At 40.3% G+C, this 15,319-nt stretch overlaps 1 protein-coding gene across 2 annotated transcripts in view; it reads right to left on the bottom strand.

Moving 5' to 3' along the window:
• Window positions 1-13,890, bottom strand: part of GOLM2 (golgi membrane protein 2) — a 107,238-nt gene extending 93,348 nt beyond the window's left edge. The window contains exon 1 of one of the 2 annotated variants that reach the window (XM_059181394.1): window positions 13,242-13,890. In XM_059181394.1, the coding sequence (XP_059037377.1) occupies window positions 13,242-13,568 (327 nt within the window). In that variant the 5' untranslated portion in view covers window positions 13,569-13,890. The remainder of the gene's footprint in view (window positions 1-13,241) is intronic. The other variant, XM_059181395.1, reaches the window with a different exon arrangement.
• Between the last annotated feature and the right edge of the window lie 1,429 nt (window positions 13,891-15,319).

Raw genomic sequence — 15,319 nt, 5'->3', positions numbered from 1 at the left:
GCCTTCGGCTCGGGTCATGACCTCAGGGTCCTGGGATTGGGTCCCGCCTGCATCAGGCTCTCTGCTCAGCAGGGAGCCTGCTTCCCTCTCTCTCTCTCTCTCTCTGCCTGCCTCTCTGTCTACTTGTGATCTCTCAGTATGTCAAATAAACAAATAATATCTTTTAAAAAAACTTTAAAAATTAAAAAAAAATAAATGTACTAGCATACATTTCAAAGAGAAGATACATTCTGTCTAGAAAGAAAATTAGTTAATAATGAGTAGTTTTACATCAGACAATTTTGACCATGCCTTCCAGAAAAGTAGTGTAATCAGGTATATGGATATCTATGGTAGCCCTAGCACATATTTATGCATGCTTTGAGAGCCAGTGCAAACTACTCAATCACCAAATATTTACTTATTAAGTATTATACCTACAGGGTAAAATACCAAATATGTACATGTTTACATGCTTTAGTCTAGATTTTTATAGTTAAGAAATTCATAATATAAAGTTGGAAGACACAGAAAAAAAAAGATGCAAAAAAAAGGACATGCTATATAAACATGTAGATCTGGTCATTCATTCAACAATTATTAAGTGGGTATTAGCCAGATACTCTAACCACAGCAGATAAAAAGAAATGGACCCTGCCCCCCAAAACCTTAAACATTTATTAAGTAATGTTATGCCAAGAACTGTGTAAGTACACAGATGAACAGAACATACAGCCATGCCTGGCTTCCAGTCTAGATATGGAGAGACAATTATAATAAACAAATATGGCAATTAACACTGACAACTCTTTCTCAAAACTCTTTTCCCTTGGCCTCCATGACACGACAGTATCTGGGGATTTTCATTCCTTTCTGTCTGGCTAATCTTTATCAACCATTTAAACCTGTTTCTCCTCTACTAAACCTTTATCTGCTGCAAAGCTCTGCACTATATATGCCGGTTCCTCCACAACCTACCATTCCTATGATTTTATCAACCATAACAGATTTAAATCTGTCCCTAACCCATCATTTCTACTGAGTTCCCGACTTGTATTTCCAATAACTACTTGATATTTCATAGATTCCTCAAACGCAATTTACCTAAATTTGTACTTTTCTCAAACTAACTTCTAATCTAAGGTTCCTACCTCAGGTCATAGCGCCACCATCAGCTAGACTGCACAAACCAGTATCAAGGGATTCATCTTTGAATCCCCATCACACATCAAATGTATTATAAAATCTTAATTGGGGGCGCCTGAGTGGCTCAGTGGGTTAAAGCCTCTGCCTTCGGCTCCGGTCATGATCCCAGGGTCCTGGGATGGAGCCCCGCATAGCCCCGCATCAGGCTCTCTGCTCAGCGGGGAGCCTGCTTCCTCCTCTCTCTCTGCCTGCCTCTCTGCCTACTTGTGATCTCTGTCTGTCAAATAAGTAAATAAATAAAATCATATATATATATATATATATATATATATATATATATATATATATATAAAACTATAAAACGTTAGCTCTGGGGGCTTTGATAGATACCCTTTATGAATTTGAAGAAGTTTCCTTTCATTCCTATTTTGCTTAGAGTTTCCTGTCATAAATGGGTATTAAATTTTGTCAAATGCATTTTCTCCAAGGATATCCAATCTCACCAATTCTATCTAACATTGTATTAGAGGTCCTAGCTTTTGTAGTAAGGCAAGGAAAAATAAAAATCATGCAACTGAAAAGGGGAGAGGGGCACCCAGGTGCCTCAGTTAAGCATCCATCTCTTGATTTTGGCTCAGGTTGTGATCTCAGGGTTGTGAGATCAAGCCCTGCATCAAGCTCCACACTAGATGTGAAGACTGCTTAAGATTCTCTATCTCTCCCTCTCCCTCTGTCCCACCCCTTCCCCCTCTCTTAAAAAAAAAAAAAAGGAATTATATGTAGATGATACAATGATACACATAAAAAATTCTAAATTCTAAGCAGGCTACAAAAAACCTATTACTAATGAGTATTGTGGCTTTTTACTGGTAGATTCCTTAGAATTCCCTGGATTCCATTAACACTAGAATGAGCTCTAATGCACAGAAATAATCAATATACAAAAATTAACCACATTTCTATGCAAAGAACAAGTAGAACAAAAGATATAATTTCATTTTTGATAGCACAAGTACACAAAATACTTAGAAATAAATGTAGTAAAATACATAGGAGTGCTATACACTGAAAATTATGAAACGCTGCTGCAAGAATTTAAAGAAGGCTAAAAAATAGAGAAACACCACATACTTGGATTGAAATATTCTATATTATTAAGATTCAATTCACTCCAAATTGATTTCTAGATTTACTATGGGCTGAATTGTGTGCCCAAAAAGATATGTTGAAGTCCTAACCTCCCAGTACCTGTGAATGACCCTTACTTGGAAAGAGAGCCACTGTAGATGTAATCAAGTTAAAACAGAGTCATACTGAATTAAGGCAGAGTTTAATCCAATTTGGCCAGCATCTTTAGAAGAAGAGAAAACAGAATTAGGGAAGAAAACACCATGTGAAGAGACAAAAGATATACAGACATATTGGGAAGACAGCTATAGAAGATGGAAACAGAGACCAGAGTTCTGCTGCCATAAGCCAAGGAACACCTGATGTTATCAGAAGCTAGAAGAATCTTACGCCTAGAGACTCCACTGGGAATATGATGCTGACAACACCTTAATTTTGGACTTCCGTTCTCCAAAACTGTAAGATAACAAGTTTTGCAGGTTTTTTAAAGTTTCTGCGTTTGGGGTTGGTTTTTTTTTGTTGTTGTTGTTGTTTTTAAGATTGATTTATTTATTTTAGAAGACAGAGAAAGAGAAAGAAAGTGGGGTAGGGGCAGAGGGAGAGACTCTTCAAGAAGATTCCTTGCTAAGTATAGATTCCCCTGTGGGACTTGATCCCACCACCCATGAGATCATGACCTGAGTCCAAACAAAGAGTTGGAGGCACTCAGGTACCCCAAGTTTCTGTTGTTTTAGGCCACTCAGTTTGTGGTGCTTTGTTATAGACCTAAGCAACTAATACACATAGTGAATACTCTAAAGTTATTTTATTTGTTGGTGAGATACTGCTCTTATATAATATCACATAATATATTTTATATAATTTTGGATTTTCTTTTTTAAAAAGATTTGTTTGTTTATTTATTTATTTATTTGAGGGAGTGGGTGCACACATGAAAGAGACAGGGCAGGAGTAGAGGGAAAGAATCTTTAAAGAGACTCCCCACTAAGCATAGAGCCCAGTGCAGGGTTTGATGTCATGACCTGAGCCAAAACCAAGAGTCAGTGGTTTTAGCAACTGAGCCACCCAGGCACCCCTAATTTTATATACTTATAAACATACATATAAAATACTGTGTGGCAACACAGTTTACTGGAAAGAGCAAGGGTTGTTGTAATCAAAGACCTGAGTTTAGAATTCTGCCTTACCTCTTAAGCCTGTTTCTTCATTCATAAAATGAGAAGATTAATGAAATAAAATATGTTAACACCTGTCCAGTACAGAGTATGACATTCAGTAATGTTAGTTCCTTTTTTTCCTGGGTATATTGGTATAGTTAGTCTTGTACTGTTCTCTTTAAGCTTTAATATATTAATTAAACTGACAAAAATATATTGAGCACTTACTCTATACTAAAAAGATCTTTGAAACCTATCCCCATTTTTCTTTTTTGTCTCCTTTTATTTTCATATTTCTCCACTTTCTTTTGCTTCCATATTAAGGAACAGTAATCCCCAAGAGGTTCCAAAGAGATCATAAATTGATCCTTGAAAAATGATCACTACATTGGGTGCCCGGATGGCTCAGTTAAGTGTCTGCCTTGACCCAGTCTTCCTGCTCAGTGGGGACTCTGCTTTCTCCCTCTCTTTCTGCCCCTCCCCTCAAATTGGGTCTGCACGCGCTCTCTCAAATAAATAAAATCTTAAAAAAAAAAAAAGAAAGAAAGAAAGAAAAGAAAGTGATGGCTACGATTTAGTTATGCAGAGAAAAGGTAAAAGGACATTCCAGGAGCTTCCTTCCACCTGCTTGATAGAGGAAGAGAAACAATCCTTAATTGTGTGGTATGATACTGTCCTCTGAGTAATAAGGAGAACTTTGTAGATTGTGACTTCATTAAACAAGAAGAACTAATTTTTTTGTGGCTGAAGACCTAAATTTTCCCCATTTTAGCTTCTTCCTTGGATGAAAATTAACATTTCCTTTGACTGAAAGTCCAAGGTTCCCTTGAGACACAGCTAGCTAGGTATATACTATTTCCAGCTTCCCCCACTGCCTCAAGGTTCTCTTTCTGATTCCCAAATAACTTTATCTAACTTTCCTGCCATTATTTCTTCCTGGCCAGATAGGTCCTCCTTTGAACAATGTTGCCTGTTACCTTCCATGTCTGATTCTTTGTCTCTGGCCAACTAGGTCCTTCCCCTAAGGATGAATTCAAACCTTATCTACAGGAAGCCTTTACTATTTAATATAAAATGATATATTTGTACCTTATAATTTCAATCTTATATATTTAATTTAATTTAAATTCACCTTGGGGCAAAACTGTCTCTCATTAAATGATTAACAGAGACCTCATCAACTAACATTTTTCACACTTAAACTTGACCCTACTTAGCATTTTGTACTGATCTGTCCTGCCCTTCCTTCCTTCTTCAAATTTTTTTTTTCAATATTTTATTTATTTATTTGACAGACAGAGATCATAAGCAGTCAGAGAGGCAGGCAGAGAGAGGAGGAAGCAGGCTCCCTGCTGAGCAGAGAGCCCGATGCGAGGCTTGATCCCAGGACCCTGAGATCATGACCTGAGCCGAAGGCAGAGGCTTTAACCCACTGAGCCACCCAGGTGCCCCCCTTCTTCAAACTTTTATCCCTTGTCTTTAATAGCACCTATTCCTCTCTCATCATATCTGTCTCCTATTGAATGTTTATATATCCTGTGCTTCCAAATTTCAGGAGATCATGGGAGCTAAAGGCCACTGAAGCCACTCCATAGGAAGTCCTTAAAAGTTAGACATCAGAATTAATGCAGTGAAATAGCCACTCTGAATGTAAGTTTTGAGGAAGATCAGATTTGCTTTAAGGGTAGGAACCGACTGAAAGAAATACAGACCTGGGCAAGGAGACTAGCTAGGAAGCTACTGCTGTTTCCTTTCCAGTCAATTCTTTATTCTGCAACCACGAAGATGTTTTTTAACTCAATCTGATCAAGGAATACCTCTTTATGTTAAATCACTGAATACCAGATGCTAGGTATCAAAGATGACACCAAAATTTTTTTAATTAATTAATTATTTATTTATTTGATAGAGAGCACAAGCAGGCAGAGAGAGAATGGGAAGCAGGCTCCCCACTGAGCAGAGAGCCTGAGGCAGGGCTCAATCCCAGGACCCTGGGATCACGACCTGAGCCAAAGGCAAAGGCTTTAACCCACTGAGCCACCCAGGTGCCCCGACACCAAAATTTCTAACCTTAGTCTTAATAATGGTTGCATGGCCAAGAAAATATGAAAGTGATACAGTTTGGAGAGGAGGTATGAATTTTGTATGGTTTATGAATAATTTGAGGTAGCAATTAAATTACAGCTAGAACTTGGCCAGATTATGACTGATGAGGCAGAGGCCAAGACAGGAATTATTTTGTGCAGCATATTATAAGACCTGTAGAAGGTTGATCCTCAAATCACAGAGGAACTGGCAGGCACCAGGGCAGTCAGCTAAGAAAAATATGGGAGGAGTCAATGAAGCCTAATTTAAAAAGGACCAGGAAATGGGGGAGGAAAAAAAAAAAGTCAAATAACCACGGGCAATGGGTGAGGCAGGCAGGCTGGAGGTGGGACCAATTCTAGGCAGTAATTCTCTACATCCTGAAAAGAAGACAGGATGTAGCTGCGGAAAAATAGCTAGTATAACACTTACTGAACCAATTTATCTATCTGTTGATCTTTCTTTCTTTCTCAATATATGGTATGCATTATTCTGAACATGTTAATAAATTTATTTATTTAAACTTTATAAAAAAAAGAGGTAACTATTATTATCCTCATTTTACAGATGAGGAAAGTGAGGCAGAGAGAAATCACTTGCCCAAAGTTACACACATAACTAAATGGCAGCACCAGGATTTGAGTCCACAGCAATAAATATCCACTGTGTGCCAAGGTTTTATGTGCACGTGTGTGTGTGTGTGTGCATGCACGCGTGCACACACACACACACACACACACACTGAGCATATTTTTTGGGGAAAAAGGTAATATGCTTCCTATCCTCCTTTCTGGCACATAATTTTTTCCCTATTTAACCACAGGTATATACTACCTCAGGGAAGGCTGTGGTTGTTAAAAGCAAAAGAGATTATTTATTGTTCAGCTCCAAACCTCAAAACTGACCTTTTTTTTTTTTTTTTTTTTGCATTTGTAATAACGCAACAATTTGGGGGAGTAAATTCTAACAGCTCCTTTTAATTTGCAAGAACCTAACTTGGCTCATTTGGACCACACAGCTTTAATATAAGATACACAGAAGAATTATTCAAGGTCAGATAAGAGAAATACCCTACACGCAGGAAACAGAAGGATAGTCCTTTCTGATGCAAAGAGGAAAGAAAGGTATTGTGCATATCATAGATTCCCCTTCTGATGGGCTGAACTGTGTTCCCCCTAAAATCCACATATTGAAGTCTCAAACTCCAGTACCTCAGAATGTAACCTATTTGGAAATAAGGTCTTTAAAGAGGTGATTCAGTTAAAATGAGGCTATTAGCATCGGGCCGCATCTATTATGACTCGTGTCCTTATAAGAAAAGGAAGAGACGCTAAAGATTTGTGTGCAAAGCAGGTCAGGCAGGAAGGGAGAACCACAATCATGTGCTAACAAAGATGCAAGAGGGGCAGCCATCTGCAAACCAAGGAGAGAGGCTCCAGAAGGAACAAATCTTCTGTACTTCAACCTTGGATTTCTAGTTTACGGAACTGTGAGAACATAAAATTTCTGTTGTTTTCAGCCATCCAGTCTGCAGTATTTTGCATGGGAGTCCTAGCAAACTAACAGAACCCTCTGGGGAAACTCCTTTAGAGGATGGCAAAAAATAAGATAAATATGGGGGAATCCCACAGAAGTGGGCCTTGTTTCTTACTTTCCCAGACAACTTATGCTCCCTTAAGTTATTTCTGTGTTCTATCAGCTCAGATAACAGAGGTAACAGATTGAAAATGGGAGGACAGTACAATAAGTTGGAAGATGTCCAATATCACCTTTCTGATTCCTTTGGAGCTGGGATTTCTGGACTCCCAAAGCTACCCTGACAGTAGCACACCTAGCACCTAGATCTTTGTCTCTAATACCATTTTTCAATGAAAGAAACCAAGTCTTCTTGAAGAAATTGCTAATTCAAGGACTGGGGCAGGAAATCTACAAGGTAAACCTGGAGCATCTTTTATTGCCAGAAAGTAAGGAAGGGGCATGTCACAGCAATGGGTATTATGTCAAAGGGATGCAGGAAGCAACTCAAAGACCTCCCAATGGTCAAAATTGGAATAATTTGAGCAAAAAAATAAAGTGACATTGGATTATAACCTGAAGTACAAAATAAATATCCATGGCTCATTTGGACCACACAGCTTTGATATAAGATACACAGAAGAATATAATATAATATAAGTAAATGACTTAATTAAATAATTAAGGAAAAAGAGACAAAGGTCCATGCAGAAGGTTTTCAAATAATTTATACAGATACTTTGACCTTGAGGAGGTAAGGGTATAACTCCCATTCATTTTAAGTGTGGTTTGCACATAGTAACTTCCTTCCAAAGAGTACAGTGTGGAAAAAGAGGAAAAAAAGAGTAACTCTATGGTAGACAATCAGGACAAACACCACTTCAAGCCAGGTGATCAAGGTTAACATCAACAGTAAGAAGTCATTTTGAGAGATGTACTACTAATATGATGTGATAAAAATGACACTTTACCTCTGTGGTCTTCTTCCCCAAAACCATAAAAACCATAATCCTTTTCTAATCCTTAGAAGAGCATCAGACAAAACCCAACTGACCAGTACTCCTCAAAACTGCCAAGGTCATCAAAAACAAGGCCTGAAAAACTGTCACGACCAAAAGGAGCTTAGGGAGACATGAGGCTAAATGTACTCTGGATGGGATCCTAGAACAGAAAAAGGACATTAGGGAAAAAATGAGGAAACTGGAATAAAGTATGGACTTTAGTTAATAACAATGTATCAACAGGGGTTCATTAATTATGACAAATGTACCATACCAATGTAAGATGTTAATAATAAAACTAGGTGTGGGGTATATGGAAACTCTCTGTACTAACTTTTTTTTTTTAAGATTTTATTTATTTATTTAATAGAGAGAAAGATCACAAGTAAGCAGAGAGGCAGGCAGAGGGAGGAAGCAGGCTTCCCACTGAGCAGAGAGCCCAATGGGGGGCTTGATCCCAGGACCCTGAGATCATGACCTAAGCTGAAGGCAGAGGCTTAACCCACTGAGCCACCCAGGTGCCCTTTCTGCACTATCTTTGCAGTAATTTCATGTATCTATAATTGTTATAAAATAAAAGTTTATTTAATCTTTTTATTTTTTAAAGATTTTATTTATTTATTTGAGAGACAGAGCACGAGCAGAGGGAGTGGCAGAGGGAGCAGCAGACTCCCTGCCTAGCAAGGAGCCAGATGCCAGGCTCCATCCTAGGACTCTAGGATCATGACCTAAGCTGAAGGCAGACACTTAACCAACTGAGCCACCTAGGTGCCCTATTTAATTTTTTTAAAGATTTGTTTATTTATTCCAGAGACAGAGAGAGTGTGTGGTGAGTGGGGAGAAGGGCAGAGGCAGAGGGGAAACAGACCTCTACTGAGCATGAAGCCTGAGGAGGGGGCCCCACCCCATCCCTCTGAGAGGCCCAGAGTTCATGACAGCAGCTGAAACCAAGAGTAGGCTGCTCAACCAACTGAACCAGCCAGGCGCCTCTAAAAGTTTATTTAAAAAAAGAAAAGAAAAAGCCTGAGCAAGAACTGCCTTGCCAACACCCCCTACACATGCATACTAACTAAAGCAACTCAGTAGGGCAAAGGGATTTTTGGTGTGAAACATCTATTGGAAGGAGGTGGGCATATAGGGGGTGATGCCTCCATAGGATCATGGTCTCCAAAAGACTATAAAAGAAATGCCTCATCAGGCATCCAAACACCACTGTTGACACTTAAGAAAAAGACTCTAGAAGACCCCCAAAATGACAAGCAATTCTGAGGTCACTGCCCACACTGCCCTGGGAACATATAAAACTTAACTTACACCTCAGACTACCGTGACAATAAGAATGTTACTAGGACACCTTAGGATGCAGTTAAGGAAATCTCAAACAATAGGAACATTTTTTATCTCAAGTAACAAGTGCCAATTATTCTATTACAATATTTTACCCTATAACCTTCAGTGCCTCAGCCATTCCTCAGGTTAACTCTCCTGGCACTCTTGACCTCTCTATTTCAGGTATCACATGCAGAAGAAACATCTGACAGAAGTGAGACTCTTGGGTTTTTTGTTTTGGGATTTTTTTTTTTTTTTAAGATTTTATTTATTTATTTATTTGAGAGGGAGAGAGCACAAGCTGGGGGAGGGGCAGAGGGAGAAACAGGCTACCCGCTGAGCAGGGAGCCAGAAGCTGGGCTCCATCTCAGGACCCCAGGATCACAACCTCACCTGAAGGCAGACACTCAATCAACTGAGCCACCCAGACACCTAAGTGAGACTCTTTTGAAGAGCACTTGTCGGGTATTTTGCAGAATGTCACTCAGTATGAATTTGTCTGATGCTTTCTCATGATTAGACTGGGGATTTTAGATTTGGGGTAAGAATATTTTAGAATGTCATTCTTTAAGGAGCAAGGAAAACTTCCCCTCACAACTCACCAGCAACATCAAAAGCCCCTCATTAAATTAATCACTAGGAAGAAAAATGAAATTACTATAATCAGTTTAGATCTATCAGGACTTAGCCCTGAGTCACAAGGGAAAGATATAGATCAGATAGGGCTGGTCTGCAAAAATGAAGTGGGGTGTGAGTGGACACTGAGCAGGCCACCACCAGTGTCTATAAGTAAAAATCCTAAAAGGCAGAGCCTCTATTCAAGAGACTACATTAAATGAACACACCTGTTTTAAAATGAACAAGACACTTTTCTTTGACTAATTTACTTCTTCCTCCAACACTATCACCACCCAGAGCAATTTTTACATTAGTTATAGAAAATAATAAAGCTTTAGGGTTTTGTTTTTTCTACAGTCTGATTTGTGTGTTAAGTTTGATATTTCCATATATGTGATCTCAGATCTGTACAATACGTAGGTAGGTATTATGATCCCCATTTTACAGATGAGGAAATGAACCCAATGTAGTTAAACAAGTTGCCCAACATCACATAGCTAGAAACTAAATCACAATTCTAAGCTATATTGCAGTCTTCAAAACTTAAAATGTTTTCTAAGCTACTATATACTTCCCCGGATATATATAAAGGAAACACCTCTAAAAGAGAACTTTCATCTACAGCTCGTCTAGACCAAAACTAGCCTATTAGCGGCTCAAAGCCCCCTCAACCCCAAGAACAAACATGCACAAGCATTCCAACAAAGTTGCTGTAGCTAGCTCAAAATATGGAACTGACATACAAGTGAGAGATTTAGATGCATGAGCCAGCCGCATAAATTTTCGAAACAAAAGTAAAGACACCTATGGTAATATTTCCCAAACTATTGTGCTTCGCTGGATTTTTCTGTACCATGCTAACAAGTAGGCCATGAAAATAGTAATCTGTGATCAAATTAACTGAGAGATCAGGTTAAACAAAATCAAATAGGCTTATTTACCAAGAGAGCCTTTATATGCTAGCAAGCATTATGAACTCCAAGAAGAGCATATTCTACTTAAAATGTTTAACATTTCCCTCCAAAATAGTTTTCCTTTTTAATCCTGACCACTTACAAACAATTCTTAGGAGAGTATTCTGTTTAACACCATTTTGAGAAACACTATTCTACAGGGAAAGCAAAGGCACAAGAACAGAGTCCATTATTAGGGAGCTGGAAGAAACACAGTGAAGAAGGTAGGAAGCAATCTGGAGAGTTCATTATTATAAAGGCAAGAAAGGAGATGGTTTCTAAAAAGAGTCAACAGAACCAGACTACTGAGAGATTAAATAGATTGATAAAAAAATTTTTTGGATTGGATTAGGAAAACTGTCACTTGTGACCTTTAAGACAACAGCTTCAAAAAAGGGGAGGAAAGAAGGCTGGCAAGCATAATAAAAAAAGATTAGGATGGAAATGATAAAAGAAGTAGATGAAGCATTTCTAGACCACCAATAATTGTAGTTTAGCAGTGAAAGGAAAAAAAAAAAAGAGAGAAATTGGTGGGGTGCCTGGGTGGCTCAGTCCGTTAAGCATCTTTCTTCATCTTGGTTGTGATCCTAGGTTTGGGATGGAGCCCCGCACACTGCTCCCAGCTTTGAGGAACCTGCTTCTCCCTCTCCCTCTGCTGCTCCCTCCGCTTGTGCTCTCTCTGCCAAATAAATGTATAAAATCTTTAAAAAAAAAAAAAAAGAAAGAAAGAAAGAAAAGAAGAGAAAAGAAAAGAAAAGAAAAAAGAAAAAGACATCCTTAAGTGAAAATGACTCTTAAAAAAAATTTAAAGAAAAAAAGAAATTGGTTGGTTGGAAAAAGGTAGTATATAGTAGAATGAAAAAAAATTTGGAATGGGAGACACCTATACCTGGTTGAAGGTAAAAGGGAAAACATGCTGAAACATAATCACAGACTAGTAGTTGGAAGAAATGGAACAGAGTATAATGACTAGAAAAAACTTATCTTTCCTCTTAGATTGGAGAGAATTTGAAGAGCAATGCCTAGCCAAGTCTAACGACCTTATTTTAATACTCCAAAATTTCATAGATTTCTGCATACTCCACCCAAGAGAATTTTTCAATCTTTATAGTTCAGTGTGTAGCATGTATATAAATTTGCTGATGTGTTGCTCCTCTCAGAGGACGTCTACATTGTGGGCAAAAGAAGAGGGTTATAGAGCAGCAGTTACCTGAGGGCCCCAATCTGCATGAAGTCAGTCAGGTGGAGGAAGATGAAAATATGGAAGCTGGAGCTCCAATTTATAATGCCTTGGTATAAAAGATTTTGACATACAAAATAAAAACTTACAATAATAATAGAACACACACAAAAAATGTGAAGATTACCGTAGAAGGGTCCAGAAAAAAGGCATCTATTTAGCCTACCCAGAAATTTTCACAACTCTGCTGTACCAACAGAAGTTGCATAAGTCATAAATTAATAATGTATCTCCAATATGCTGGTGAGTGAGAAAAAAAGACTACTCAGTAGCAGGTCTAGTTCCCGTCCAACCTCAAACTTTTTAAATTTAAACTTTGTATGGCTTTCCATTTACATAAAACACCAACCCTAAGAGCCACTTAAGCATAAAAATTTTCATTTTTATTCTCTCAACAACAACGACACTGACATGAGATTCTGTTGCTTAGAACATAATTATAGATTCTACCTTTTTTGGCTAATTTCATTAACAATTCAAATTGAGTACATAATTTTGTATTAACTATGTCCAAGTCACAATTCTGGCTCATATGTGGCTCCAGAGCCCATTTACTGTAACCCTTTGATACAAAAAATGTAGTAACATCTGATTCTTCAACTACTTAACATACCAACCAACACAGTTTAAGAAAAGTCATACTGCTTAAAAAATATGTAAGAACAGGAGTTAGAGGTTTCTTTAATTAATTAAAGAAATTAATATTGATCTGTATGCACGGAATAAGGATAAGGCAACAATACCAACACCAAATCTGGTAATCTCCAGGCTGGTGTCTGTGTAAACCTAAGGCTGCCACATAGGCCAGACGACTACTACTGCCAGCTCAGCAGCTGAGCTTGGAGAAAAGGCGGCATCCACACACAGGCCACTCTAGAGAACCAGAACTTACGGCCAGTTTCGTCTGGTAGAGAGTGGAGAACGTGGCAGCGATAAACCGGGAAAAGTCTGACAGAAACAGGGTTGTTGACGGTAAGGGGAGCCTCCAGGGCTGCGATCCTGGAAGGCAAAAAGCAGCCGCGGCGGGCTAACCGCCCCGCAACCCCCGGGTTGAAACTATGGGGGTTGAAAACAGAGAGCTCGTCCTTACCTTGTCATCCTCGCATCTTTTCCCCAGGCCCTCCCTGGCCTGCAGCCGGCTGCTGAGGCGGCCGTAGTCGGCCTCCTTCTGGTCGATCTGTTTCTTGTGCGAGTCCACCAAGAGCAGGAGGTCGGAATTGCGCTTCTCCAGGCGCCCACGGGCCACCTCAGTGCGCTGGACCTGGCCCTGCAGCTCCGCCACCTCCTCCTGAAGCAGGACGTGGCGGGAGGAGATACTCCAGTAGTTGAAGGCGAGGACCGCGATCACCACCAGCAGCACCACCAACACGAAGGAGGGCAGGCGACCGGCCCGCCGGTTAGCTCCAAAACCCACCATGGGGTCGAACTAAGCTGTGCCCTGGGGCCTCGGCGCAGACACCTGCGGGCAGAAGCTCAGGCCTCAGAAGCTGAGTTGCCCGGGGGACGCGGCCCCAGGGCCGGCCGAAGGAGGAGGCGGGCCAATCTGCCTGCCGGCGAGCCGGAGAAGGGGGCGGGGCCGCAAGCCGCAGGCCCCTCCCCGCCCCCCCTCCTCAAATCCGGCCAAAGCGCGTTCCCTAGGCTTTGAAAACGACCCGCACCAGCCGGGTGGAAGCAGGAGAACCCAGCTGCCAGAACCCGGAGCCCAACACCTCAGGGTTGGGGGGCGGGGAAAGGTGCCGGAAGGGGGCGGATTTAACTCTGGCTCCGCCCATTGGCTGGGTCCGGGTCGCTTAGGGGGCCATTGCCTAGTTTCCGCCGACGCCCCCTCTTCTCGCGAGATAGTGAGTTTCTCTCGCCCTTTGCGTTCTTATCTCGCGAGTATTATCGCTGTTGGGCAGTGTTGTGTTAATTTTGGCGCTTTGTGTTGGCCCTTGGAACCGAGTTCCAGTCCCTCCAGTTTTTGCGCTCTCGGTTCCTTTGACCCAGGGTTTAGAGAGTGTCAGCCCTATCCTGGTCCTTGTGAGAGTTTTTGTCTTCGAAGACTTCTGCGGCTGCGACCGCTTTGTAGTGAAAACGGTAGGTGAGCTGCGGGCAGAAAGGGCGACTAGAAGGGTTTTGTACATAATTCAGTAAAAAGAGATGTTCTCGTTTGTGCTAATGATGTGGACAGTAAACAAAAAAAGACCATAAGATAGCGTGCCTCGGGGGCGCCTGGGTGGCTCAGTGGGTTAAGCCGCTGCCTTCGGCTCGGGTCATGATCTCAGGGTCCTGGGATCGAGTCCCGCATCGGGCTCTCTGCTCAGCGGGGAGCCTGCTTCCCTCTCTCTCTCTCGCTGCCTGCCTCTCCATCTACTTGTGATTTCTCTCTGTCAAATAAATAAATAAATAAATCTTTAAAAAAAAAAAAAAAAAAAAAAGATAGCGTGCCCTAAACATTACAGAGAAAAATCAAGAGGAACTAAGATTTATGACTGAAGGGGGTGGTGCCAGCCTGGTTTCCAAGGTTACTGCTTTCAAGAAAGAGAAGAATTTAAGAATGTGTGAGCTCTTTTCTTAAACTCACTGCTGCTTTTGCTTTGAGCCAGGCTTCCAAACAGAATATCCAGAACCTGCCCTCAATAAATGGTAACTAATGCTGTTACTGACAGCTGAAACACTCTGGGTTAGAAATAACAGCTCTTTTCCAAATTATTTTTGCATGCCTACTCTCATGTTCCCTCTCAACACAGTTTTACACGTGAGGAATCCAAGACACAGGGTGTTCCAGAAGCTTTCCCAAAGTCCCATATCTTGTTTGAGGCAGAGTTCAGCTTGGATGCAGATCACTGTTCTCAAACTTCATTGCTTTTTGCATTATACCAGGCTAACCATTACTAGATGTTCAGCATTAATCATAATAATGCAGAAAAAGCTCCCACCTCATTCTGATTTTTTCCTGCAGGTTTCCTTTGTCCTGACATTAAAAAAAAAAAAAAAAAAAAAAAATTGGAAACCATTGGCTCTGTCCTATTTAAGGAGATGGAATTGCTTTATTTTTCAAACTTTAGGTTCAAGAACTTCCATGAGCATAAAACCCCAAGAACAAAAAAGCTTTGGTGTTTTCATTCAAGTCAGAGTGGTATGGTTTTGAGGAAAGAAGACTTGTCATCTTTAAATAATTATTCTTTG

Source organism: Mustela lutreola, chromosome 7, assembly GCF_030435805.1.
Source record: "Mustela lutreola isolate mMusLut2 chromosome 7, mMusLut2.pri, whole genome shotgun sequence".
NCBI lineage: Eukaryota > Metazoa > Chordata > Mammalia > Carnivora > Mustelidae > Mustela > Mustela lutreola.
The sequence above is the reverse complement of the archived record's forward strand: the minus strand, read 5'-3'. Positions and strand labels throughout refer to the sequence as shown.